Source organism: Onychomys torridus, chromosome 8, assembly GCF_903995425.1.
Source record: "Onychomys torridus chromosome 8, mOncTor1.1, whole genome shotgun sequence".
In the NCBI taxonomy this organism is placed as follows: domain Eukaryota; kingdom Metazoa; phylum Chordata; class Mammalia; order Rodentia; family Cricetidae; genus Onychomys; species Onychomys torridus.
The window spans coordinates 50,012,873-50,038,290 of NC_050450.1; the positions used below are offsets into that span (position 1 = coordinate 50,012,873).

At 41.6% G+C, this 25,418-nt stretch overlaps 1 protein-coding gene across 2 annotated transcripts in view; it reads right to left on the reverse strand.

The window, feature by feature from the left end:
• Positions 1-12,881: 12,881 nt before the first annotated feature.
• Akap10 (A-kinase anchoring protein 10) overlaps positions 12,882-25,418 on the reverse strand; it is a 66,303-nt gene continuing 53,766 nt past the window's right edge. For both annotated transcript variants that reach the window (XM_036197167.1, XM_036197166.1), the window contains 4 exons: positions 22,455-22,537; positions 17,571-17,623; positions 16,920-17,015; positions 12,882-14,011 (listed from right to left, as the gene is read on the reverse strand). In XM_036197167.1, coding sequence (XP_036053060.1) covers positions 14,006-14,011; positions 16,920-17,015; positions 17,571-17,623; positions 22,455-22,537 — 238 coding nt within the window. In that variant the 3' untranslated portion in view covers positions 12,882-14,005. The remainder of the gene's footprint in view (positions 14,012-16,919; positions 17,016-17,570; positions 17,624-22,454; positions 22,538-25,418) is intronic.

A 25,418-nucleotide genomic window follows, 5' to 3' on the forward strand; every position in this document is an offset into this window, starting at 1 on the left:
GCTTGTGTGGACAGGGAGGGCCCAGAGACATATGTGCTCCCATCTGGGGCATCAGTATTACCACACACAGGCAGTATCATTTTATTAAGACATTAAATTTCAGATTTTAACATTAATAAAATTCTGATACACATTGGTTCACAAGCTCAGGATTTTAAATTTTCCTTGGCTACTCATTACCTGCTTTTCCATGATTTAGGTTTCAGTATTGATTGATAATAATAATTTACCTAAAACTTTTATTTTTTTTCCTCACTTGTCTATTCCTAAGGATGGTATTTTTTCTCTCTCCTGCTCTTCTCAATTATTAAGACCACGGGCCAAAAGGCTCCAAATAAATTGATAAATTTTAACTCTCATCTCCAGTCTGTATCTCAGCAGGCTGGCAGAAACATGGGAGCAGCCGTGTGGACACAACCTACAGCGCTTCCCTGCTACAGACGTCAGCAGAGACTCTGGTCTATGTGGTGTGGACCGGCCCAGCCGAATGTAATTATTCCCTGCCTCTACAGCCAGGTCTGATGACCACATGCTTGGGTTCCCTCCTCACCTTCAACTAGCCAGAGTCCTCCTGACCACCTGCGCCCTGTTTCAGCTTGAAGCAGCTATGGAGATGATGTCATCCTGTGCTCCCTGTTCACAGGACAGGCTGGAGGGCTGGGTTAGGGTTGGAAACCCTGGCATAGAGTCCACCAAGAGAGTCCTTTTCTCAGAGTTGGGCTGTACCCCGACTCACAAGCCCCTTTGCTCCTGTTCTCATTCGGCTTTGGGATCTTTCCCGTCGTTCTTCTTTGCCTTCTCAGGAAATAGCTTAATAAATAATTATTTCTATATAAGTCATTCAGGATTATAACCTGGATGTACTCAGGGATCAGAACTACTGCCACCTAAAAAGGCCTTTTAAATGATAATAGATTCAGATATCACTACCAACAGCTTAAATAATGTCTCTCCTTACTCAAGGTCTAACCAGGCTTAAGAATGTGAACCTTGCCAGGCGGTGGTGGGGCATGCCTTTAATCCCAGCACTCTGTGAGTTTGAGGCCAGCCTGGGCTACAGAATGAGTTCCAGGACAGGCTCCAAAGCTACACAGAGAAACCCTGTCTCAAAAAAAAACAAACAAACAAACAAACAAACAAAATGTGAACCTCCCTGTCCTTGCTAATTTCATTAAGCTGTAGCTAACTGGAAAACCTGTATATTCAGATCTAAGTCATATATATGCTCTCAAAGTTATAAATACATCTAACAGATTTTGTTCCCCCAGTCCTCAAACACCTGTAGAGATCTGAGAATATGGCATTTAATATAAGAGCCTTTTTATGATAAAGAGACATGTCAGCTCCTGGCAGCATCCTGTATTTCCTCCAAGAAGATAGATGGTTGCAGAAGAACTTCCACTCAGAAGCTCATGGCAAGGTTGGCCATGCAGTGAAAAGCTGATCCTGTCCAGACTGTGAATAAGTAGAACAACGAAGGACCGATTGTCCCATACTGCAAAGTCAAGGTGGGTCAGTCTCCCCAAATTTCTACTCCACAGAAAAAAAATTTGTCAGACCTGGGCCTATCAGCTGAACAGATGCCACCTTTGGGGCTTCTGTTCCCCAACGACCATGAAGAGACTTGGTATTGTGGTCTAGGTAGCTGGAAAGCTGTCTCACTTCTTAAATTTATCCTTCTCAGATCTGATGATGTTTGATGACTAGGGTATCAGTTTAAAAGCCCTAATCCCAAGATATATATGTATATATATATATATATATATATATATACACTCTCCAATTATGGACAGGTATGCCTCATTCACAGACTTCATGGTACAGGATAGACTGGTTTCAGATATAACTCCAGAGGTTCAAAGTTTTAATACTGATAAATGCAGCTTTGATAAACTGATAAACAAAGAGTTCTTAAGAGTCCTTAAATGGATTTTTAACCCCTTTGCCGCGATGTAAATCCATTCCAGCTGTCTTACAGATACCTACAGGCTCCTGGGGAAAGTTTTTCTACTGCATCAAGAAACCTGGTCTGATGAAAACTAACAGTTTCCAGAGCCCATTTCTGACCCCACTTATTTTCAAGCATATTTTGCAGATTCACTGTTCCCACCTGACCTCCAGAGAAATAGCAGATGCCATGGCTTCTATACTTCTGATTTGGTGTGCCATTCCCCGCCGCCCCCCCCCCCCCAAGCTCCTAGAACACCACTGCTACAATCTGTCTCCATGGTTCCCTGAAGGAACATTCCTGAGATCTTCCACTGTGCGTGACTCCCGGTTCCCCCCTCTCCCACTTTGCCCTTGTCAGCTTGAAGTAGCCTTGAGAATTCAGTGCTCTTGTTCCCTCACTTGCTCCCATAACTCACCTCTTTTTATAATAATCAAAATGGAGGAATGTTAATATTCTGATCTGCCCTTGAAATTCCCACCCCCTGGGTGCTGCCCTGTGTCCTGATGTAGAAGCCTCCCTCATTCTAAGGAAAAATTCCTCTCTCTCTCTTCTACTTTTCCTCCCATGAGGTGTGCACCCTCAACCCCCCTCTCTTGCCTAGCTTTTCCTTCATCTCTCTGTTATAATAAACTCTCCATGTGGATGCAGCATCTGGGTGTGAATCACTGGCCGTCGCTGCCACCGTGCCCGCATGGCATGGATCTGCCCAGCCTGTTTCCCTGCATTCGTGAGGTCCCCCCAAGCAATAATTCATATCACTTTCTATACACTAATCTACTGGGGAACTCTGAACGTAATCAACACAATTTTCAGTCTACCCAGATCTACTGAGTGACGCTGAACCAATCACACTCTACCCAAATCTACTGGGGGACCTTGAGCCAAACCAATATATTTTCCACACTCTACCCAAATCTACTTTGCACTTTGAAGATTCTGGTACACTGGTTTTTCAGACCTTCCAAATTTTATTACACATTTGAAAAGTCACATTTGTAAACTAGATCTTACCAGAAATCTCTCAAGTTAAAAAAAACAAAAAAACAAAACAAAAACCACCACCACCACCACCACCACCAACAACAACAAACAAATTCACTATGGTGAACACTAGTTTTCCAAAGTGATTATTTTTACTTGAAAACTCGAAATTTCACCTTGGCAATAAATAATGTCACTGTAGTTTCTCCTGATGTGGCAGGTTTTCCAGAACATGTCTTTTAAATACCAAGTTTGAATAGCTGGCTTGTTAGTTGTCCGTGTAAGTAGATTCTATGTAAACAATGGCCAACTTATCACCAAGAAGAGCTCTCCCTGGCAGGGCAGTGGTGGCACATGCATTTAATCCCGACACTCAAGAAAGCAGAGCCAGGCGGATCTCTGTGAGTTTGAGGCCAGCCTGGTTTACAGAATGAGTTCCAGGACAGCCAGGGATGTTTTGAGAGAAACCCTGTCTTGAAAAACCAAAACCAAACACACACACACACACACACACACACACACACACACACACACACACACACACATATGCTCTCCCTGGACAAATGGTAGTACTGCAACATGCAGAAGTGGTGTATGTGGTCTTGCCGTTTGTCAAAACGTTGAAAAATATGCATTTGAGGGCTGAGACAAAACAATCCATGATATCGTACTATGAAAAGCCACAACCTCATAGATCTCCAGGGAGGGTCTGAGGGATGCTAAAAACCCACAAAGGATGTGCCATTAATGCTGGGCTAGAGTAGGAATACCTCAACATCAGCATTTCCTTTCTTTGGACAAAGACCTCTCTAGGTAGCCCAGGCTGGTCTTAAATCTTTAATCATCTGTGCCTCCTGAGTGTCAGGATTACAGGTGAGTAACACCACACATGGCAATGGGAAAACATTTTCAATTGTATACATTACTTTGTGCAAAGGCAGTAGCTATGAGAATTAAAAAAAAAAAAAAAGACAGCCCCAGAGAAGCTAGGTAACAAGGAGGGCCCTAAGAGAGAAGCATGGATTTCCCCGGGAAGGGAGTGGATGAAGATCTGGGTAAACTGGGAGGAGTAGGGGTGGGTGGATGGGAACATGAGGGATCAGTTTGGCCCAGCTGGGGGAGGGACGGGGAGGTAGAGCAATGAAAGAGATATCTTGATAGAGGGGGTCATTTAGGGGTTAGAGAGAAACTCCCAGGAAATCACAAGGATGACCTCAGCTAAGACTCCTAGCAATAGTGGAAAGGTGCCTGAACTGGCCCTCTCCTGTAATAAGATTGGTGACTACCCTAACTAACTGTCAACAGAGAGCTTTCATCCAGTAACTGATGGAGGCAGATGCAGAGTGCCACAGCCAAGCACTGGGCTGAGCTCCCGGAGTCCAGTTGACAAGAGGGAGGTGGGGTCAAGTAAGGGGGTCAAGATCATGAAGGGGAAAACCATAGACAGCTGACCTGAGCTAATGGGAGCTCATGGACTCTGTGTAACAGCTAGGGAGCCTTCATGGCATTGACCTAGGCCCTCTGCATGTGGATGACAGTCATGTAGCTTAGTCTGTTTGTGGGGGTCCCTAGCAGTGGGATCATGACCTGTCCCTGGTACATGAACTGGCTTTTTGGAACCTATTCTCCATGAAGGATGCCTTGCCCAGCCTTGATGCGGGGGTGGGGGGGATCTTGGTCTTGCCTCAACATGTTATAACATGCTTTGTTGACTCCCATAGGAGGCCTGCCCCTTTCTGAATGGAGGAGTGGATGGGGGAGGGAGGGAGAGAATAGACTGGAAGTGGAGGAGGGAAAAGGAAGAGAGGAGGGAGGGGAAATGTGGTTGGTATGTAAAATAAATGATTTTTGTTGTTGTTGTTGTTGTTTTTCGAGACAGGGTTTCTCTGTGTAGCTTTGCACCTTTCCTGGAACTCACTCTGTAGTCTAGGCTGGCTTTGAACTCAGAGATTTGCCTGCCTCTGCCTCCCGAGTGCTGGGGTTAAAGGCGTGCGCCACCCCCGCCTGACAGTGAAAAATTTTAATAAAAAAATACAAAAAGAGAAGATATCTAGTTTAAGGTTTAGAGATGGTGTCTATTTTCAAGGAACTTGGACTTTTTCCATTAAAAAAATTTTTTTTGAGCCACAAAGTGATAGTGTGTACTTCCTGTAGTCATACCTGCTAGAGAGATTTAGGCAAGAGCATTGCTTAGTCTATTGAGTTCAGGGCTAGCTCAGGAGTCAAAATGAGATCTTGCCTTAAAATGCTAAAAAATAAAATAAAAAAGTGTGCGTGTGCATGTGTGTGTGAGAGAGAAAGAGAGAGATGGGGGAAGAGAAGAGAAGAGAGAAGGAACGGGGGAAAAGAGGAGAATCAATAAAAATTTTGGAGCCGGTGATAGTGGCACACGCCTTTAATCCCAGCACTTGGGAGGCACAGGCAGGCGGCTCTTTGTGAGTTCAAGGAAAGGTGCAAAGCTATACAGAGAAACCCTGTCTCAAAAAACCAAAAAAAACCAAAACAAAACAAAACAAATTTGTTTAAAAAACCTGTAATCAAACCTAATACTGTGTATGCTAATTAAAATTTTAAATAAAAAATATATAAAAAGATTAAACCCAGTCTTATTATGTTTTGTTTTTTAAAAAGATTTATTTATTTATTATGTATACAGTATTCTGCCTGTGTGTGTCCCTGCAGGCCAGAAGAGGACACCAGATCTCATTACAGGTGGTTGTGAGCCACCATGTGGTTGTTGGGAATTGAACTCAGAACCTCTGGAAGAGCAGCCAGTGCTTTTTACCACTGAGCCATCTCTCCAGCTCACAGTCTTTATGTTTTTATGTTTTCTAAAAATAATATAGAGCTTGTAAGTCTTTTTTTTTTTTCCCCCATAACAGAGCATGCCTTTAATCCCAGCATTTGGGAGGTAGAGGCAGGTGGAGGCAGGGGGATCTCTGAGTTCAAGGCCAGCATGGTCTACAGAGTAAGTTCCAGGACAGCCAGGGCTACACGGATAAGCCCTGCCGCCCTGCCTCAAAACAAACAAACAGAGAAAATAAAGCCTTAGCAAAGAATAAGTGGTCATCAGTGTCAGAGAGAAACAAGTTAATTAAGTATACCCTTGTGGACAAATGCTTTGAGAAAAGACCGTTTTCCTCCACTGCTCCTTGTTTACACATCTGATGTTCTACCACAAACCACAACCAGCCCAGCAAAATATACTATCACAGTAAGAGAATACCTATAAGATATACATTAAACAATAAGCTAGGTCATACATTGTAACTATAACACCACACTCTGAAAACGAATTATTTAGCTTCTACTAGAACTTGTTTTAAAGGAAGAAAACAGAGTCCAGAATTATCTCTACCTCTGAAATCTGAATGCTAAAATACTAAAATAGTTTCAAACATCCTTCCTCATGTTAGTAGCTATTACTTTTTATTAACTTACCCAGTATTTTGTTGTTGTGTTTCCAGAGTCTGTATAGTCCCAGGTATCCTGGAACTCACTCTGTGGACCAGCCTGGCCTCGAATTCACAGATCCGCCTGCCTCTGCCTCCCCAGTGCTGGGATTAAAGGCGTGCACCACTATGCATCCAGTATTATAATGAAAATGAATGTTACAACTTAAAATAAAGATCTCTGGTCAATTTGGGAAATTTTTAAAAAATTAAATGTATCAATTTGAGTACTTAAACTTTCAGGAATAGTAATCAGCCAGATGTCTATTTATAATATCTAATTTATTTAATTATACATGCTTATTTTAAAACAATATGCATAATACAATAATACAAAATATTGCTTTCCCCCCATTCTCACATTAAATAACATTTCTATTCAAATCTCCATAAGCATCTTATGCACCAGTGTCTTCCTATTTGCAGCTAGTTTCTTGAAGGAGATCTCCTTGGCTTGCATTGAAGTCATTTGGAGATAGAACACTTTAAAGATATATGCCTGGCACTCTTCCATGGAGTCGGAACCAAGCTGTCACATCAGAATTCTCCTCCTCACACTTGACTTATCCTGAGGGTATTTGTAATCCTCATCACAAACCACTTGCTTATTGCTTTTGAAATAGCTCTTTGAAAGGTTGGTTTGAAAATGTACTCCTGTAGCAGCGAAGGGTTGTTTCCCTGGAATAAGTCTCTCTACCCTGCCTTTACAAACAACAAAACAAAAACAAAAACAAAAACACAACACCCCTCCCAATTCATTCCTGTAGGAAAAACCTAGAACCTACACAAAACTTGCCTTGCAGAGGCTAGTGTGGGCTAAAAATATGCAGTCACCAGAGGCGGAACAGTTTCAGGAAATGGTGAGCTTAGTTACAGGAGCATGGTAGAGGTGGAGACCAAACTGTTGGGCTGTCATAGATTCTGATGTTTCTTGAGATCTAAATGAAATTGTGAAGAAAGCTGGGAACAGTGTATCAAAAACTATTTTGGGGAAGGGGAGAGAGACATTCCCTCTATTCTGCAGTAGCTTGGAGCTGGCCAGATAGCAGAGAGGGCAGCCTCCCAAGCAGCAAGGGGCCTGAATATGGATGTCTCACCAGTCCGAAAAAGGTGTTCATGGATGTTCAGCATGCTGATGCTGAGTCCTGGTTCAGTAAGGGGGGGTTGGGAATTGTCTAAGAGCATTAGGACTTCGAGAAAAACGGAATCAAATAAAAAAGCGATGTGCAGAATGGGCAGATTCTAGAGAATGACTGAGCTGGTTAGAAGTTTATGAGTGAAAAGAATAGAGAAATCCCCAACAGGCTCCTCCTTCTTTCAAAACATACTGAATTGTCGATATTCATTTTCTAGACTATGGGAAGTCTGCCCAGGGAACTGCTGAACAGCTGGGAACCAGAATAGAGTAAATAACTGGAGAAGAGGATGAAGAGCAGGAGAAAGAGGAAAAGGAGACACCAGCTGTCTATGGAACCATAGTAGCACAGGAGAACAGGCAGGAAGCATGGGCAGGATCTCAGGCAGACAGAATCAAGGAGCTGAGAGACAAACAGGGAAGAAAGACTGAGGAGTGATGTTTGGATGTTCTTGGCTTTGATAAACATCTGGACACTAACAAAAGATGATAGGTGCCTTCCTCAGGGTGTCAAGAGTAGGAATTATATTACATTTCTGTGTAGCATGTTACTTTCAAAAAACTAGAATGAAAATAATCATTTCCCTAGCCGCGGTGATGATTTTAAGTCAGAGATTCTCAAAATTGTAGTCTCAGCAGCAGCAGCTGGAATGAAAATCTGCCCAGGAGGAAAACTCTCAGGTCCCACCCAGACCTACTAAAGCAGAAACCTGAAAGGTCAGTCAGGAAAGGCAGCCAATGTGCTAACAAGTCTTCCTGGGGACTCAGGTGCACACTGATGCTTGAGAACAGTGCTTTTCAGGCTGGGCATGCAGCTCGGCTGGGGATATCCTTGCCTAACATGTCCAAAGCCCTGAGTTCGACTATTCGAACTCCAAAAATACGTGTTTTTACATGCCTGCAGTGCTGTCTTGGGAGGTAGGAGGAGATGAAGGAGTTCCAAGCCATCCTCTTCCACACAGGAAGTTGGAAGCCAGCCTGATGTGCTTGAGACTGCCTCAAGACAATAAAAAACAAAACAAAACAACCCAGTGCTTTAAGGTGCGGATGGAATCCTTTTCCTTCCTTCCCTCCCTTCCTTTTCTTAAGACAAGGGCTCCACAGCCCAGGCTGCCCTTGCTGTACAGCTGAGGATGACCTTTAACTCTAGATCCTCCTGTTTCTATCTCCTAAGAGCTGGGATTACAGATGTGTACTACCACACCCAGCTCACGCTCTTCTTTAACCTTTGACATCTGCTATACTAGTCAGTGATGCGTGCCGCATCCATCTCAGCAGTGGGAAAGAGGGCTGCCTGGTCTGCCTCTAGCTGTGTGATCCTGGAGATTCCTTCTAGCTTTGGTTTCATTTATTAATGTAAGAGAGAAAAAAGTACTTACCTTATAAGACTGTGGTAAGGATCAGACAGTGCTTAGCACATCTAAGTGGTCAATTATGCTAGCTATTATTACCTCAATAAAGAAGAGTCACCAAGCCCACCACTTCATGGAGTTAGTTCGATTCCCAGCTAGGTTTCTCCAAGTCCATGATTTTGCACCATGTGTATGTGATACCCTTACATTAGTCTTCGTGTTTCTAGATTCTAAGAAGTAACATGTCCCAAAGTTCTGCAAAGAGCCTTGAGGTCAAGGCCAATCCTACATTCTCTGTTCATTGTTCTGTTCATAAGGCTGTTTATAACCTGTTCAACATGTGATCAAGCATCCAAATGTATACCCCTTTGGCAAGTAAATGGAGTGGTACAGTGACTGGTCCTCATGTAATGGTGAAATTGGGAAGGTATGGAAGAGTGTTGACTCCCAACAGGGCTCTAGGTGGTAAAAGAAATTAAATCTTGATCCAAAAAAAAGCCACCAAAGTAAAAAATACTAGTATTTATTGGTGCTAGGGATGAAACCTAGAGTCCCATATATGCTAAATATGGGTTATTACCACTGGGGGTGGGGTGGGGACAACACCCTAGGCCAGCATGGTTTTTTTTTTTTTTTTTTTTTTTTTTGTTTGTTTTTTGAGACATGGTTTCTCTGTAGCTTTGGAGCCTGTCCTGGACTAGCTCTGTAGACCAGGCTGGCCTCGAACTCACAGAGATCCACCTGCCTCTGCCTCCCGAGTGCTGGGATTACAGGCATGCGCCGCTGCCGCTGCCGCCACCATCACCACCACCACCACCCGGCAGCCAGCATGTTTTTGATGCAACTTTCAACTTCTGGTTCCTTCTTAGATTCTGAGCTCCAGGGAAGTTAACCTTATTTTCTCTTCTCTCACTGAACTATAAATAGTATCTACCGAGTAAACACTCACCAAACTCGTAGTTCATTAGGAGGAAAGCAAGCTGCTCAAATTGGGTATCTCTGCTGAGCTTCTGTGGCTACCACCTAGAGCTACTCCAGTCTGAAGGGTCTCAGGCAGGCGTTTCTTTCAGCTATACACTATTCTCATTTCACATTATGCGTACGTATGTCTACCTGTATGTGGATATGTGCATGTGAATGTAGGTGCACATGAGGGCTAGATGTGAGGGATCCCCCTGGAGCTGGTGGTTGAGAGTCATTTGACAAGAGCAGTATACTGTTGAGCAACCTCTCCAGCACCTGTTTTCAGTTTTGTGACTGAGTATTAGCAAAGCTGGCCTCAAACTTGTGATCCTTCTGCCTCAGCCTCCTGTGTTTTGGGATTACAAGTGCCAGCACACATGGTGTCTAGCGTCACTTTCACGACTCGGGGATGGGTTCTTACTATGATTCAGGCACAGGTCGATTTGGGATCATTATTAGGGACCAGCCTGAAGGCACATTCAAAAAGTGGTCTTGGGAACCTGAAACCAGAAGAAAAGCCAGTTGTTGGAATCCTCACCTCTCATTCATTCTTGGGCAATAGCTCTTTAACCAACTTCAAGGTTTCTTCGCACCCTCCTACCTAAGCCTCAGGTTCCTTGGGTGTCAAGGTTTCACATTTAGGCAAGGGGCTTAATGCATCCTGTTCAAGCTCTACAGCATCCTTATAGCGTGTCAGAGGAAGCCACTTTACAATGAACCAAGGATACACGCACAAAGTTCCAAGGCAAGAACACTGATCTTCTAGTTGAAACGCCTTCTAATTCTCCACTTAGTATACAGCTAAGAGTGGGGAGTCAAGCTTATTCTTAGGCAGAGTATGGGGAAACATGAAGAGGCCCTGGCCAAGGAAGCCTGAGTTCTGATGGTGACCATCCTGCAATAGGCCTTTCTAAGGCCCGAGTACCTTCTCACTAGAAGGATCGAGTGTCTTAGTTACAGGAGGTTAGGATTCCATTTTGACAGTATACATGAGATGACTAAGGACGGCTTACTACAGAAAAATCCTGCTCCAAAATGTCACAGTAATTAGCAATGTGCTGAACACATGGTTGTTATGATTTAGAGAGCTGTGGTAGTACTTTAATCAAGAGCCTTTCTGCTGCATGTAGTAACAAGTCACTTCAGATCATGTTTAAAAAAAATCCAGATGCACTCTAAGCATCCCCAAGGATGAATGAAGACCAAGGCAAGGATACAGGACTGGAGGAAGAAACCAGGGAATCTCCAGGCTTATCAAAGCCTCCTGTCTCAGGCTTGTTCACCAATGCCAACTCCTGCCATGTGAAGTACTCATCTAAGTCATCCTCCAGGTCATCTTTCCTCGTGGTGACCAACATCTCCTTCATGCAAAAGCCTTAAGATACAGAACCATCTTTGGGCATTTCAATGAGTTCACCTTGGCTTGACCAACTAGCAGGCTGGAGAAGATTGAAGAGGACGAGACAAGAAAGCCACCGGGGTGCTGGGTCGGGTAGTCTGCACAATGCCTTTAGAGACAGTTGCTACATCAGCTGCTTAGCTGTTGATACCAAAACAAACCAGCAAAGAAGCCTGGTGTGGAGGCTGGGCCTGTAATCCCCAAATTTTAGGAGGCTGAAGCCTGGACTACATAGTGAAACCCTGTCTCAAAAAACTGAAAACAGCAGCAATAAAGTGTGTAATTTTCTACAGTTCAGAGTGGCCTCCTTCTTTCTCACAAGTATCTATGGAACACATCAAAAGTTCTAGTAGTGTAGAGTTCACATCTCAAAAAGCCTTAATGCATGCTGGAACCCAAGCAAACAAGGCTGTTTCCTGGTTCCACCCTTCACTGGACTGGGCTGATGCCTACAGGAATGATGAAGAAAAGCCCAATTTCTTTTTTCCTTTTTTCCTTTTTTTTTTTTTTTTTTTTTGAAGCAGGGTTTCTCTGTGTAGCTTTGCGCCTGTCCTGGAACTCATCTGTAGCCCAGACTGGCCTTGAACTCACAGAGATCTGCCTGGCTCTGCCTCCCGAGTGCTGGGACTAAAGGCGTGCCCTGGAAAAGCCCAATTTCAGTGCTGCTGTACTTGCACTGTTAAGTTGACTTTCAACAACCTGCTGACGTTCACCTGCTTCTTTAGACTCACAACCCTGCCAGGGAATCATTTTGTGGATACACTGCAGAGAGCCTGGAACACAGTGGGTGTTCAATGTTAGGTCAATCTTATGCTAATTTTAAAACGAGAATAAGGATCTAACATATAGTTGGTCTAATCCCTTTGGGTCATTCTGCTTCTATACCTCACAATAGACAGAGCAGAAAATAAAACCAATCTCAATTTTGCTCATTTCCCCTTACACATAGCTTATAAATACTGACATATCTAGCTCAAAAGCACAAAACACAAAGAAACTACGAGAAAGTATTTTTAACAAAAACCACTAGTTTAAACAGCCTAGAGTATCACAGAAATTTCTACTCTAAAACATGCAGAGGCAGGAGGAGTCACCCAGAATCACATTTTACTCTATGATCTTTATATTGCTTTTCACTTGAAAGTTTGAAGCAATGTGAAATGGATAGAAATACTTTGCTAAGAGAACAAAATAAACCACCACAGCACATATATTGATAAAAATCTTTCACCTATGCCTACATCCAAATACAAGATTATGTCCAGTAGTGGATCATATTCTGAGGTTTTGTAAAGCAAATGGAAGTATTAGGAAGGGTCAATAGAAGAGCCATAAATGCCCTGAAAGCAGGAAGTTGACACCATTTTAAATATAATTCATATATATATATATATTTAAAATCAAACACAATTAAATAGAATATGGTTTAAGTACATGAATACTTCAGAATAACAGAGTTGGTACATAGTACCAAAAACTTACACACAGCCTTTTTGCTTCTTCTGTTGATAAACAGTGTGCCTCTATACAATCAATATTGCAATGAAATAAATTCTCTATTCATTCAAGACTTTCCCAAGGACAGAGGTGATTAATAATATATATACATATACATATACATATACATATACATATATATATATATATATTTTTTTTTCTTTTGCAAACACTGAGCAAAAGCAATGACACCTAAGACAACTTCCTTCCTCTCTAACTCACACGCAGGAGGCACTGGCCTCTCATGGCCAGGGGAGTGTGCTTGCCAGCGGGTGGCCCCACCAACGGCCCTGCTACAGGCGCAAAGCCAACTAAGCGGAAGGGCAGCGAGTGAGTTTGCTACTGTCTGAAGACAGAAAGAGAAAAGGCAACTGTACATTCCCACTCACAGTGAAGAACTGGGGAGACACTACAAAGCGAGCACTTCCTCCCCCACCTTATTAAAAAATAACAGCTGAGAATGTGTTCCAAGTACCACATGGCAAAAACTGGAGTGATACTTAATTTTTTCCAGGTGTATTCCAAAGAGGGAATAAAGAATCTGGAGCATGGCATTCCTGTGGAGGAATGGGTCTTGATGCTCAAAGTAAACTAAATGTGCCCTTTTGCTAGCAGAGGAGAAACTAGCTTTAAGGATATAGTAACATCACAGGAGTGAGTGAAATGTGGAAATTGTGTTCTGTCACCAAAGAGAAGGATGACATCACTGAGGCTTGACTTATGATTTGCCAGCTTCTCTCTAAATGAATGCCTCTGTGAAGGAAGACTACACAAGGGATCGTCGCCCGCTTCACAAGCTGCTGGCCCACATCACCACTTGGAGCAGCATGTTCCAGGTAGCACTGACTCACTGTGAATTTTAGGACAAAAACAAGCACCACTGTCTCGTGCTTTCTGATACTGCTAAGGATGGAGTCGGCTGCAAGCATGTGGACCACATACCAACTCACACTCTCTGCCTCACAGGATGTGGTCCCTGTCTATTCCAGTGGGTAACTCTCTCATAGTGGGTTACAGCTACTGGAAAACTACTTGTCTAGTAATGTTACCAGTACCACTTTGTATCTTGTGACTCACTGTGTTACCATCATGTGCATCTATGTCTACATTTAACAACAGATCTTGGACTGTCTTGCATTCTTTCCTGGAAACAACAGTGATCTAGCAGTGGGAAAGAAATGCAGTGCTCCATTTTCATTGGCTGTGTTGAAGAATCCAACCAAAGGGAAAAGTTCTTATTTTTCAAAATCACATTTCCTTATCTCTGGTTTCGAGTCACAGCTGGGAAAAAAGAAAAGAAAAAGAAAAAGGTAAGGTACATTCCTATAGTGATATAGTATCAGCACAGATAAAAGAAATGTCCAGCACGTACACAGTGCTTCCTATGTGCCAGAGCTTAGGGCACAGCTGAGTACTTTCTTGTGAAGCAAAGTATTAACCATGCTCAGATATCCCAAGTCAACAGGAGCTTAAAGAAGCTAAGAACTTGCTTTTATTTTTCTGTTTTGGCAATGGTTATTAGAATGAAACCATTCATTTTTCTCTCTGTGTGAGTTCATGTGTATGTATGTATGTATGTATGTATGTATGTATGTATGTATGTATGTGTACTTGTGTGCACATTGTGTGGAAGCCAGAGGTGAACATTCTTCAGGGACTGTCTACCTTGTTTTTGAGGCAGGTACTCTAACTGGCCTGAAGCTCAGAAATTAGGCTATGTAGTGAATCCTAGGAATCCATTTGTAAGCACCAGAATTATAAACAAACGCTGCTGTACCTGGCTTTTTAGTGTGGGTTCTAGAGACCAAACTCAAGTCCAAAGTACTTGTGTGTGTGTGTGTGTGTGTGTGTGTGTGTTTCCCCTGAGACAGGGTTTCTCTGTGTAGTTTTGGAGCCTGTCCTGGAACTCACTGTGGAGACCAGGCTGGCCTCGAACTCAGAGAGAGATTCGCCTGCCTCTGCCTCCAGAGTGCTGGGATTAAAGGTGTATGCTACCACCGCCTGGCAATGTTCTTATTTTTTAACATTTATTTATTTCAGCTAGGGCTGTTACACAGAGAATCTGTCTTGTAAAAACAAAACAAAAGAAAAAAGAAAAAAATGTATTTATTTTATGCACATTGGTGTTTTGCCTACATGTGTGTCATTTTCGTCACAGCAACAGAAACCCTAACTAAGATAAGTATTGTTTCATCTTCAAGGATGTGGGGTGGGGGTGCTCTTCCATCCATCCACATTCTTTTGTCGCTTATTCCTGTTTGGTCAGGAAATAGACTGCAGGTTTCAATCAGTTACAATTAATGAAATTTGTTTTATGGCTGAAGATACGGCATATCCTGGCAGATGATTCTTGTGCACATAAAATTGTGTAAGGTGGGGATGGGAGATGGCTCAGACATGTCGCACAAGAACGAGGACCCAAGTTCAGAGCCTAGCACCCAGGTAAGCATGCACAGTGGCATGGGGTGGGAAGGCATAGACAGAAGGAGCCCTGGGGCTAGCTGAACAGCTAGTCCAGAAGAATCTGCAAACTCCAGGGTTAGTAAGAGAGACTGAGGAAGACACCTGATGTTAAACTATGGCCTCTATATGCACACACATGAACATGTGAACACACACACACACACACACACACACACACACACACACACACACACATAAAAATTTTTAGAAAAAAAATTCATCTAATAAGTGTCAAAAAAATTTCAATTAAAAAAAAAAAGCCCACTTGGGTAGTTTGTCTTTTTCTTTTTTTAAAGAAGTTCACTCATTCATTTATTATTTACTTTTATTTTATGTGCATTGGTGTTTTGCCTGCAGGTCAGATCTTTGAATTATAGACAATTGTTAGCTGTACCTGTGGGTACTGGGATTTGAACCCGAGTCCTTTGGGAGAGCAGTCAGTGCCCTTAACCATTGAGCCATCTTTCCAGCCCCCTTGTCTTGTTTTATTTAGAGTATTGTTATATGGCTATGCATTCTTTGCGCTCCCATTGGAGTACCGGCTGGTTTTAAACTCATGATCCTCTACTTCCAGGCTCCTGAGAGCTAAGCTTACAGGTTCTACTACCACACCCGGCTTAAAAGAACCTTCTTAAGATTGATTTCAGTTGTTTGGTCACTGGAAATGAATTCTCTCAGGTGTTGTTTGGCTTATAAAAAAAGCCCTTTACTTAGGTACTTTGAAACCACTGGATCAGTTATCTTCTGGCTTGCTTAAATTTTGACAAGAGGATTGCTGTTCTTATCCATGTGTAATAACATCTCCAGCCATTTTAAAGATTTTCCCTTTATTACTGGAAATCACAATTTATGTTATGTGTCCTAGTGTTTCCTTTATATTTATTTTGCTTTTGTATATAGTTACAATTTTAATCAAATTTGGAAAAAATTTAATCATTATGTGTTTGTTTGTTTTTTCCTCTCTAAATTTTTCCTTTTCATTCTTCAGTTCATCAAATCTCGTGGGCTCTACAGATTTGCCTTCTTTACTTCAGAAGCCAAGTGTCAACAGTGGGCTAGGGAATCACTTCAATTCTACTGCTTTCAAAGATTACACACTCACTGTCCACTATCTGGAAACATATTTTGTTTTGTTCATCAGTCTTACAGTTCCTTATGATGAAAGGTAATTCCTATAGTAGTTAATACTTCAGAGGCAATAATAGAAGTATTCTAATATCTCTGTGTGTGTGTGTGTGTGTGTGTGTGTGTGTGTGTGTGTGTGTGTACACATGGAAATTCAGGTATCTGAGGCATCAAATCTTGGTGTTACAGATGGTTGTGGATTCGGGGAACCAAATTCAGGTCCTGAGCAAGAGCAGTATGCACTCTTACCCACAGAGTCCTAATTCCAGCTCCCTTTTTTTTAAATTAAACACTCAAAATGTGTGCGTGTGTGCACATGTGTTTGTTTATTTACTTTACAAAAGCCAGGTCGGGGCAGAGATACAGTTCAGTTGGTAGAGTGCTTTGGTAATATTCACAAAGCCCAAGGGTTGCTCTCAGCACCACACAAACCAGTTGTGATTGCACAACCTATAATTCTAGCAGCTGGGAGGTGGAAGTGGGAAGATCAGAAATTCTAGGTAGACATTAGTCACAAGACTTTGAGCCTAGCCTGGGCTACATTAAGACCCTGTCTCAAACAAACACCAACAAAAGGCTGTCAGAACAGAAGCCATCCTACCTTTGTAGATCTCTCTGATGGTGGATCATAGTGTGCCTGCTGCATAACATCACTTACTATCATCTTAGCAATCTTCCAAGCTAGTTCCTCTTGGGCCTGAAAGAATAATTCAAACTGCTGGTAATGACCATTCATTCGGAGGATCAAGACACATATAATCAGTCTTCCAAACATGCCTATCGTTTGGATAAAAAGCACCTTCCCATATATCAAAGAATCTGGGCACCTGTGGCTATGACATATTAACACGTAATTCACTGTCTGACAGAGTCAGCTACTGAGTAGCCAACATCATGACTACTTTGTTTGCTGGTAAGAACAGAACACTTTTCTCCCATCTCTCGATGTACTTAACTATTCTAAAGACAAGCTTCCCTGCTAACACCACAATTGAAACTGGTGAAGAAAACATCTCTCCACCTGTCTCTACACTAATGACCTGGTGGTGGCTACAGTGGCCACAGTCTCTGAAGATACCTTCACTGTTAACCCTGGACAATTATTAAATGCTAAGAGGAGCCTCTCCTGTTACAGACAGGATAAGAGGGCACTGATATGTCATCTGTGAAACAAGGAAACTGAAGGAAGAGAACATGGGGCCTTCCTGAGACAAAGCAAGCCTTCTTCTGTAAGAATACACTCAAGACTTACCTCATCAGTATTTCCTTGCACCCACTTCTTCATAGCTTGTGAGAACATGAATCCTAGGAAACAAAGCCAAAATGAGTATGGAGTTTAAGTGTAATTTTACAATACTAATGTTTTTAGGTGATATCACTTAGACATACCTATTCTTTTCTAGTGTTCCATTAAAAACATTAATAAGAAGAGCTTATATTGCTTCTGTAAAAGTGTTTAAAATCACTTTGTGGAAATTGTAATTTAAAATTCTGGGTTTTCCCTCTATTCTTCTTACCAGATGAATAAGACTAAGGTTGAACTTGGAGCTAACCCTGAAAACAAACCAACCAACCCCTAATCAATACAATGGTTTGGTGTAAGAATCTACCAACACATAAGGAGAATGATGGATGCATCTGTTTTTCTCCTAAGTCTGAAAGAGTCATTCAAGTATTTCCTTTCTTTTTATTTTCTTTCTGTTTTTTTTTTGGTTTTTTGAGACAGAGTCTCCTCTGTGTAGCCCTGGCTGTCTTGGAACTCACTCTGTAGACTGGCCTTGAACACATAGAGATCTGCCTGCCTCTGCCTCCTGAGTGCTGGGATTAAAGGTGTGCATCAACACCGCCTGACAGTCTTTCTTTAAAAAAAAAAAGAAAAAAAAAAAACTTTAAGAAATTATTTATTTATTGGGGACGAGTTGGAATTCATAAGTGTAGAGATCAGAAGACAATTTAGAGGAATTGATTCTTTCCTTCCACCATGGGTATCCTGGGAACTGAACTAATGTTGTCAAGTTTGGTCACAAATGCCTTTATTCCCTGAGCCATCTCTCTAGTCCTGGAACTCACTCTGTAGCCCAGGCTGGCCTTGAACTCACAGAGATCTACTTGGCTCTGCCTCCCAAGTGCTGGAATTAAAGGCGTGCGCCACCACTGCCCGGCTCCAGATTAATTCTTAAGGTAAGACTCTAATTAATTCAGCAGCTGAGATGAGCCTATATATGCCATTCATGAAAAATACAAAATCCAGATCTTTTTCCTTCAATAAAATTTATTGAAGGTTAAAAAAAATAAAAGAAAAAATATTGCCTGGTGGTAGTGGCACATATTTTTAATTTCAGGACTCAGAGGCAGAGGCAGGTGAATCTCTGTGAGTTTGAGGCTAGCCCTGGTCTACATAATAAGTTCCAGGACAGCCAGAAGTCATAATAAAGATCCTGTCTCAAAAGATCCTCCATTTTGTAGGCTTAATTGCTATTAAACTTTCTGTTCATCTTTTCAGGTGGTATTTTAATATATAACTTCAATATTAGGAGAGTCTCAATTTTTTTGGCCTGACCTACAGACCAGACTGGCCTCAAACTCACAGAGATCCACCTGCCTCTGCCTCTCTGTTTCCCAAATGTTGGGATTAAAGGATCGTGCCACCACAATGATATGGAGAATCTGTTGAATAACTATACTATTTCCTACCAAAATGTATAATTTCCAGTTTACAAGAAATGCCAAGGAAAATAAGCTAAGTAACATAATTAGGAAAATCTAGGAGGCAGAGAATTCTGGAATTAGCCTGATAAGTTTAACAAGTCAGAGGCTGAAGAAAGGAACCAAGCCAGAGAAAAAATGATAGACTATACCCTTTATTTATAGCTCTGGGCCTTGGCCTAGTGCTTGGCACTCAGGATTTTCTGAATGTAGCAATGACCACCAAAGGAAGTAGGGTGCACAGATGTACTTAATCAAACAGCATACACTACTAGTCATGATTTCATGTAATGTGTCTTGATTAAAAGGTCAAATAACAGGATGGAGAGTTGGATCAGAGGTTAAGAGCATGGGTTGCTCTTGCAGAGGACTTGAGTTCAGTTCCCAGCACCATATGGTAGCTCACAATCATCTGCAATTCCAATTTCAAAAGACCAAGCCCTCTTCTGCCCTCCATGGGCATCAAGCATGCACATGCACGCAGCACGCACGCACAAACCTCATACACATAAAATAAACCTCGTAATGGAAGGAACTGCTGGCAGAAATGTAATCCCATTGCCTGTTCTTCTAATACAACACAAAGCAAACTGCTCTTCCATTACGTGCCTAACTCAGGGGCACCGCCATTCCTCTCCACTCTTCTCTTAAACCGCTGTGTTCTGGTTCCAAACGGCTGCCAGATCAATTCCTTCAACGCGGACTGTCACATCACTTCCCCAAGCCAAACTGCCAGGACTCTCCATTAGCCTCTCTAGTCTTTGCACTGGTCCTTACTACCTTCTACCATTCTTTTGTCTGCTCCCTCTACTCCAACACACTGGTCTTGTCTGTTGATCACGTGGTGTGCTCCAATTCAGCCCTCCTCCTCCTCCTCCTTTCAGCTTAGACACCGCTGGACCGACACCCCTCTTTCTGGAACCTTGGTCCACCCTAAGCCTAAGCTAAACTTTCTGAAGATTATTTTTCAAATACTACTTCTCACTTTTCTGACAACCCCTTATCCTGCATTTAATTTATTATACTTTCAGTACTTTAGCTAAGTAAGAACATATGCATAAGCTGGGTTGATGTTTACTGTCTCCTCCAGTCTCATGAGTTACACAGACAACAGTACCTGTTTTCTCCTAAGCACTGGGAGTGTCAGATGCACAGTAGACACTCACTACATTTTAGAATGAATGGCATGAAGAGATTGAATAATTAGGATGAACAGAAACAGAGAACTCAAAAGCCATTTACTGGGCTAGGGGCACAGCTTAGTAGAACACTGCTTGGCATGTACCAGGAACTGGTGTAATCCCCAGCACTGAAAAAGTGTTACATTTTCTTTACTCTCTATGCTCTTTTCAGCCAAACACCTTAGACACATTTGATGAGACAGGAAATAAACCAATGAAATGGGTAAATCAAGTCAACTAGAAAGCAGACTATTCTATATTACTTCAATAACTTGCTTTTTTTTCTTTAAAAATGTCTATCTGACTTTAGAGTAGATCACTCATCAAAAGAGTGGTGAAATTCTCTATCAAAATATAAATGAATTAAGGCTCAGCAAGTAAAGCATTTGTACAGGTGTGAGAACCTGAGCTCAATGACCAGCACCCATGAGAAAGCCAGGTGTGGTAGTGTGTGAATGTAATCCTAGTACTTATATGGTAGAGAGGAGGTGGAGGTACCCACACTCGTACATCTAAACATTAAACATTACATACAACCTACACTAAGAAAAAAAAATGTAAGTGTGTTTAAAAATAGATAAAGCACAAGGAAGCCAGTGCTATTAAACCCAAAAGGAAGAATAACAACAGCTCCTATTTTAAACCTAATCAAGCAGGGCATTTTCTTTTACAAAGTTGGCATCATTTATTCAATGCAGTAGAGTTGATCCAGCCACACTGACAAGTTCTAGATGTCATCTGAATGGATCCATATTTGTTTCCAAAATTTTCTTGTGTGAACCAATTATTTAGAACTGGAATCAGTCACAAAGAATGCATATATATATATAAAGACTTGAAACAGTTAGGTGTGCATGTATGCCTTTAATCTCAGTACTCAGGAGACAGAAGATGACAGATGTCTGTGAATTCCAGGCCAGTTAGGTATATACAGTGAGACTGTCTCAAAATAAATAAATAAATAAAAACAAAAAAATAAAAGACAAACTTGAGGGGCTCAGTGGGCAGAGTGCTTGCTATGTTCAGATCCCCAGAACCCACATAAAAAGTTGGGTGTAACTGTATATCTGCAACCTCACTGCTGAGGTATGAGTTGGTGGAGACAGGCTGGGGGTAGGGTTTGATTGGTCAGTCAGTCTAGCTGAAAGGCAAACTTCAAGTTTTATTAAAGACCGTTTCTCACTTCCTTTCTCAGACACTTCTCCCCCTTCATAGGACCTACTGCATGCCACTGAGTTTCACAGCTTTGCCTCTTTTTTAGTGTATTTATTTCCGACCTTTCTTTCATTTAGCACTTGTATAATCAGACTGGAAATGGGGACAACGTTGTAAATTCTGTTGAAAATGAGATGCGAATTTTAAAAAAATCTTAAAAAAAAAAAAAAGACCCTGTTTCAAAAAATGTAGCTGAGCAGTGACATACACACACACACACCTTTAATCCCACCACAAAGGCAGAGGCAGGCAGACCTCTGAGTTTGAGGCCAGCCTGGGCTACAGAGTTAAGTTCCTGGAAAGGCTTCAAAGCTATACAGAGAAACTCTGTCTCAAAATACAAAACAAAAAATGTAAATATAAGGTGAAGAAATGATTAAGGAAAACATTCCCACAAAAATCTCTGGCCTCAACCCATGCCAGTATGGGTGAGTGAACACATGAATATATACCATATGTACACAAAATGAAAAAAGAAAAAAAAAAACTTTAAATCTTAAGACTTGACCAAACCACTCTTTCGACTGACTGTTAGACAAAGGATTTGGATTCCAATTTATTATTTTCCATACATATTTCATAATGATCTTCAGTAATAGAGGAAATTTCATAAACCAAAGGATCACAAGATAAGCCACAAGGCCAACCTGGACTGGATGTATACCTTTAAATAAAAACGAAAAAATATATCCCCTACTGCTGTGCTTTCTGTAGTAGCAAAGTCAAGTTCAATAACTTTTTATTCAAAGGAAGAGATTTTGGGGTTGGGGATTTAGCTCAGTGGTAGTGCTTGCCTAGCAAGCACAAGGCCCTGGCCTGGGTTCGGTTCTCAGCTCCGGAAAATTAAAAAAACAACAAGGAAGAGATTTTGAGGAGGTATGGAACACAAAGTCCTCACACTCAGGTGTATCTATAAACACAGAGTAAAACCTCAAGTCACAACCACTGTAAACCTTAAATAATCCTTCACTTACAGTTAGCATATAATGTGAGCCAAAGCTTAATATAAAGAATAAAAAAATACTACATACAACCTTTTGATTTCTTTACATCAGGTTCAGGCTCAGATTCTCGGATGAACTGCCCCAAGTCACTGACTCTTCCAAAGGACATCTTCCTAAACATGATGAAAAGAAGAATATAATTTCTAAAATTCAAAACCAAGTTTAAGTAGCTCATTTATAGCTCAAAAGCTAGAAACACAATTCATAGCAATTCAAGTTATTCAAAGGAAGGTTTAATTGAAATAGAACCTCTTTTCATGGAGACAATCTCTAATTCAATGGAATTACTTTTAAAACCCCAAAAAAGGTTTATGAAAAGTTAACAGTAGGTAATTCAAGTTCTGAACTTCCTTCTTTTCTTTTCTTCCTTTCTTCCTTTCTTCCTTTTTTCCTCTCTCTCTCTCTCTCTCTTTTAAGTTTTTCGAGACAGGGTTTCTCTGCGTAGTTTTGGAGCCTGTAGACCAGGCTGGCCTCGAACTCACAGAGACCCACCTGGCTCTGCTTCCCGAGTGCTGGGAATAAAGGCGTGCGCCGCCACTAACTGACTTTTATGTGAGGCTCTAAGTAAATGAACAATTCCATAAGAGTACATTTCATCTTCAAGAAAGAACTTATTTGGATTTTGTCCACCATTTTCTTTTTCTTTTTAAAAAATGTATGTGAGTATACTTGTTCATGTGTGTATGTGTGTGCATGTGTGTGTGTGTGGAGGCCAGAGGCTGATTTCAGGCATCTTCTTCAATTATTCCCCAATTCAACAATTATTATTGTTTTAAACTTATATTCAGTGTGTTTGTTTGTGTAGTTTCAGGGAAGCTCATCTACTAAAGCACCTGTGTGGAGGTCAAAGGACAGCTCACAGGTGCTAGCTCTCTTCTACCACATGGGTCTCAGGGATTCAATCGAGGTGGTCTGGATTGGCAGCAACTGCCTTTGCCTAATGAGCCGTCTTACCAGCCCTGTCCATCTTACCAAGCCCATGCCTGGCCTCCCCAGTCTGGAAACACAAGCCCATGCCTGGCCTCCCCAGTCTGGAAACACAAGCCCATGCCTGGCCTCCCCAGTCTGGAAACACAAGCCCATGCATGACCTCTCCAGTCTGGAAACAAGCCCATGCCTGGCTTTTTATTTGGTGACTGGAGGCCAGACTCAGGTCCATGTCCTTACACAACAAGCATTCTGTCTACCATTTTTAAAAGATCTCTATGATCATAAAACATTACTAAAAAGCTAGGCAGGCAGAAAGGCACAGTTGGTAAGGGTGCTTTCAGCAGCACACCTGGAAACTGGAGCTCAGGCCCAGAGAACCATGAAAACAGAGAACCACTCAACAAAGTGGGTCCTCTGGCCTCCACATCTGCACATGACATGTGTGCCCACATAGACATTTCACACAATCACACAATTTTTAAAAAAAATTACTACAAGCCAACACAGTCAATATTCACTTTCAAAGACATTTTGACAAAGTTTTTTCTAAACTTCTCAGCCAGCCAAATGCCACTGTTAAACTGGTAAGATCGAGTACAGCACAGGGTAAATAATCAAATCTATACAGGTTTATGTGTTCATCAAACCACACTTAGGAAAGGGTAACACACACACACACACACACACACACACACACACACACACACACACACAGTAGTGTTGATCTTCCTAGGTTTATGTAGTCATCAAACCATAATTAAGAAAGTGCTGTGGGATGTTCAAGTATGTCAAATGTGTTGCTCTGATAGGTTAAAATAAAACACTGATTGGCCAGTAGCCAGGCAGGAAGTATAGGGGACAAGCAGAGAAGAGAATTCTGGGAAGTGGAAGGCGAAGGCAGAGGCAGAGAGAGGTGCCAGCCGCTGCTGCCATGACAAGCAAGATGTAAGGTACAGGTAAGCCACAAGCCACGTGGCAAGTTATAGATGAATAAAAATGGGTTAATTTGGGCTGGGGAGATGGCTCAGAGATTAAGAGCACTGGTTGTTCTTCCAGAGGTCCTGAGTCTAATTCCCAGCACCCACATGGTGGCTCACAACTATCTGTAATGAGATCTGGCACCCTCTTCTGTATTCACAATAAATAAATAAATAAATCTTTTTTAAAAAATGGGTTAATCTAAATAAATGAAGTAGATAACAAGAAGCCTGCCACGGCCATACAGTTTATAAGTAATATAAGCGTCTGAGTGATTATTTTATATGTGAGTTGTGGGACCCCGGGGGCTTGGTGGCACCTGGAGAGAAGCTCTCCAGCAACAAAAGAAGTTCTTTATGCATGTCTAGTAAATTTCAGTAAGTAAAATATCCTATTGTCTTTCCAGTCTAGGCTCAAAAAACCACCAAGTTCATTCTCAAATACAAACTAAGTTTCCTAATAGTATATTAGTAATAGTATGTAACACACAAGTAATGTCACCACTTTTACTTTATGTGTATTGTTGTTTTTAAGATCCAGACTTAAAATAGCTATAATGGCCAGACATGCGGCACATACTTCTAATCTCAGAATTTGGGAAACTGAGGCAGGCAGATCTCTGTGAGCCTGGTATATGTACTGAATCCCAAGCCAGTCAAGACTACATAGTGAGACAATGTCTCAAAATAATTAAGTAAATAAATAAAACAGGTAAAATGTGAACCCAATGGATTGTGTAGAGCAGACAGCCTAGCGCACAGTATGTAACTATGGTATCATACTGGTACATATCCTCTGGTACACAGTATGTAACTATGGTATCATACTGGCACATATCCTCTGGTACACAGTATGTAACTATGGTATCATACTGGCACATATCCTCTGGTACACAGTATGTAAACTATGGTATCATACTGGCACATATCCTCTGGTACACAGTATGTAACTATGGTATCATACTGGCACATATCCTCTGGTACACAGTATGTAACTATGGTATCATACTGGCACATATCCTCTGGTACACAGTATGTAACTATGGTATCATACTGGCACATATCCTCTGGTACACAGTATGTAACT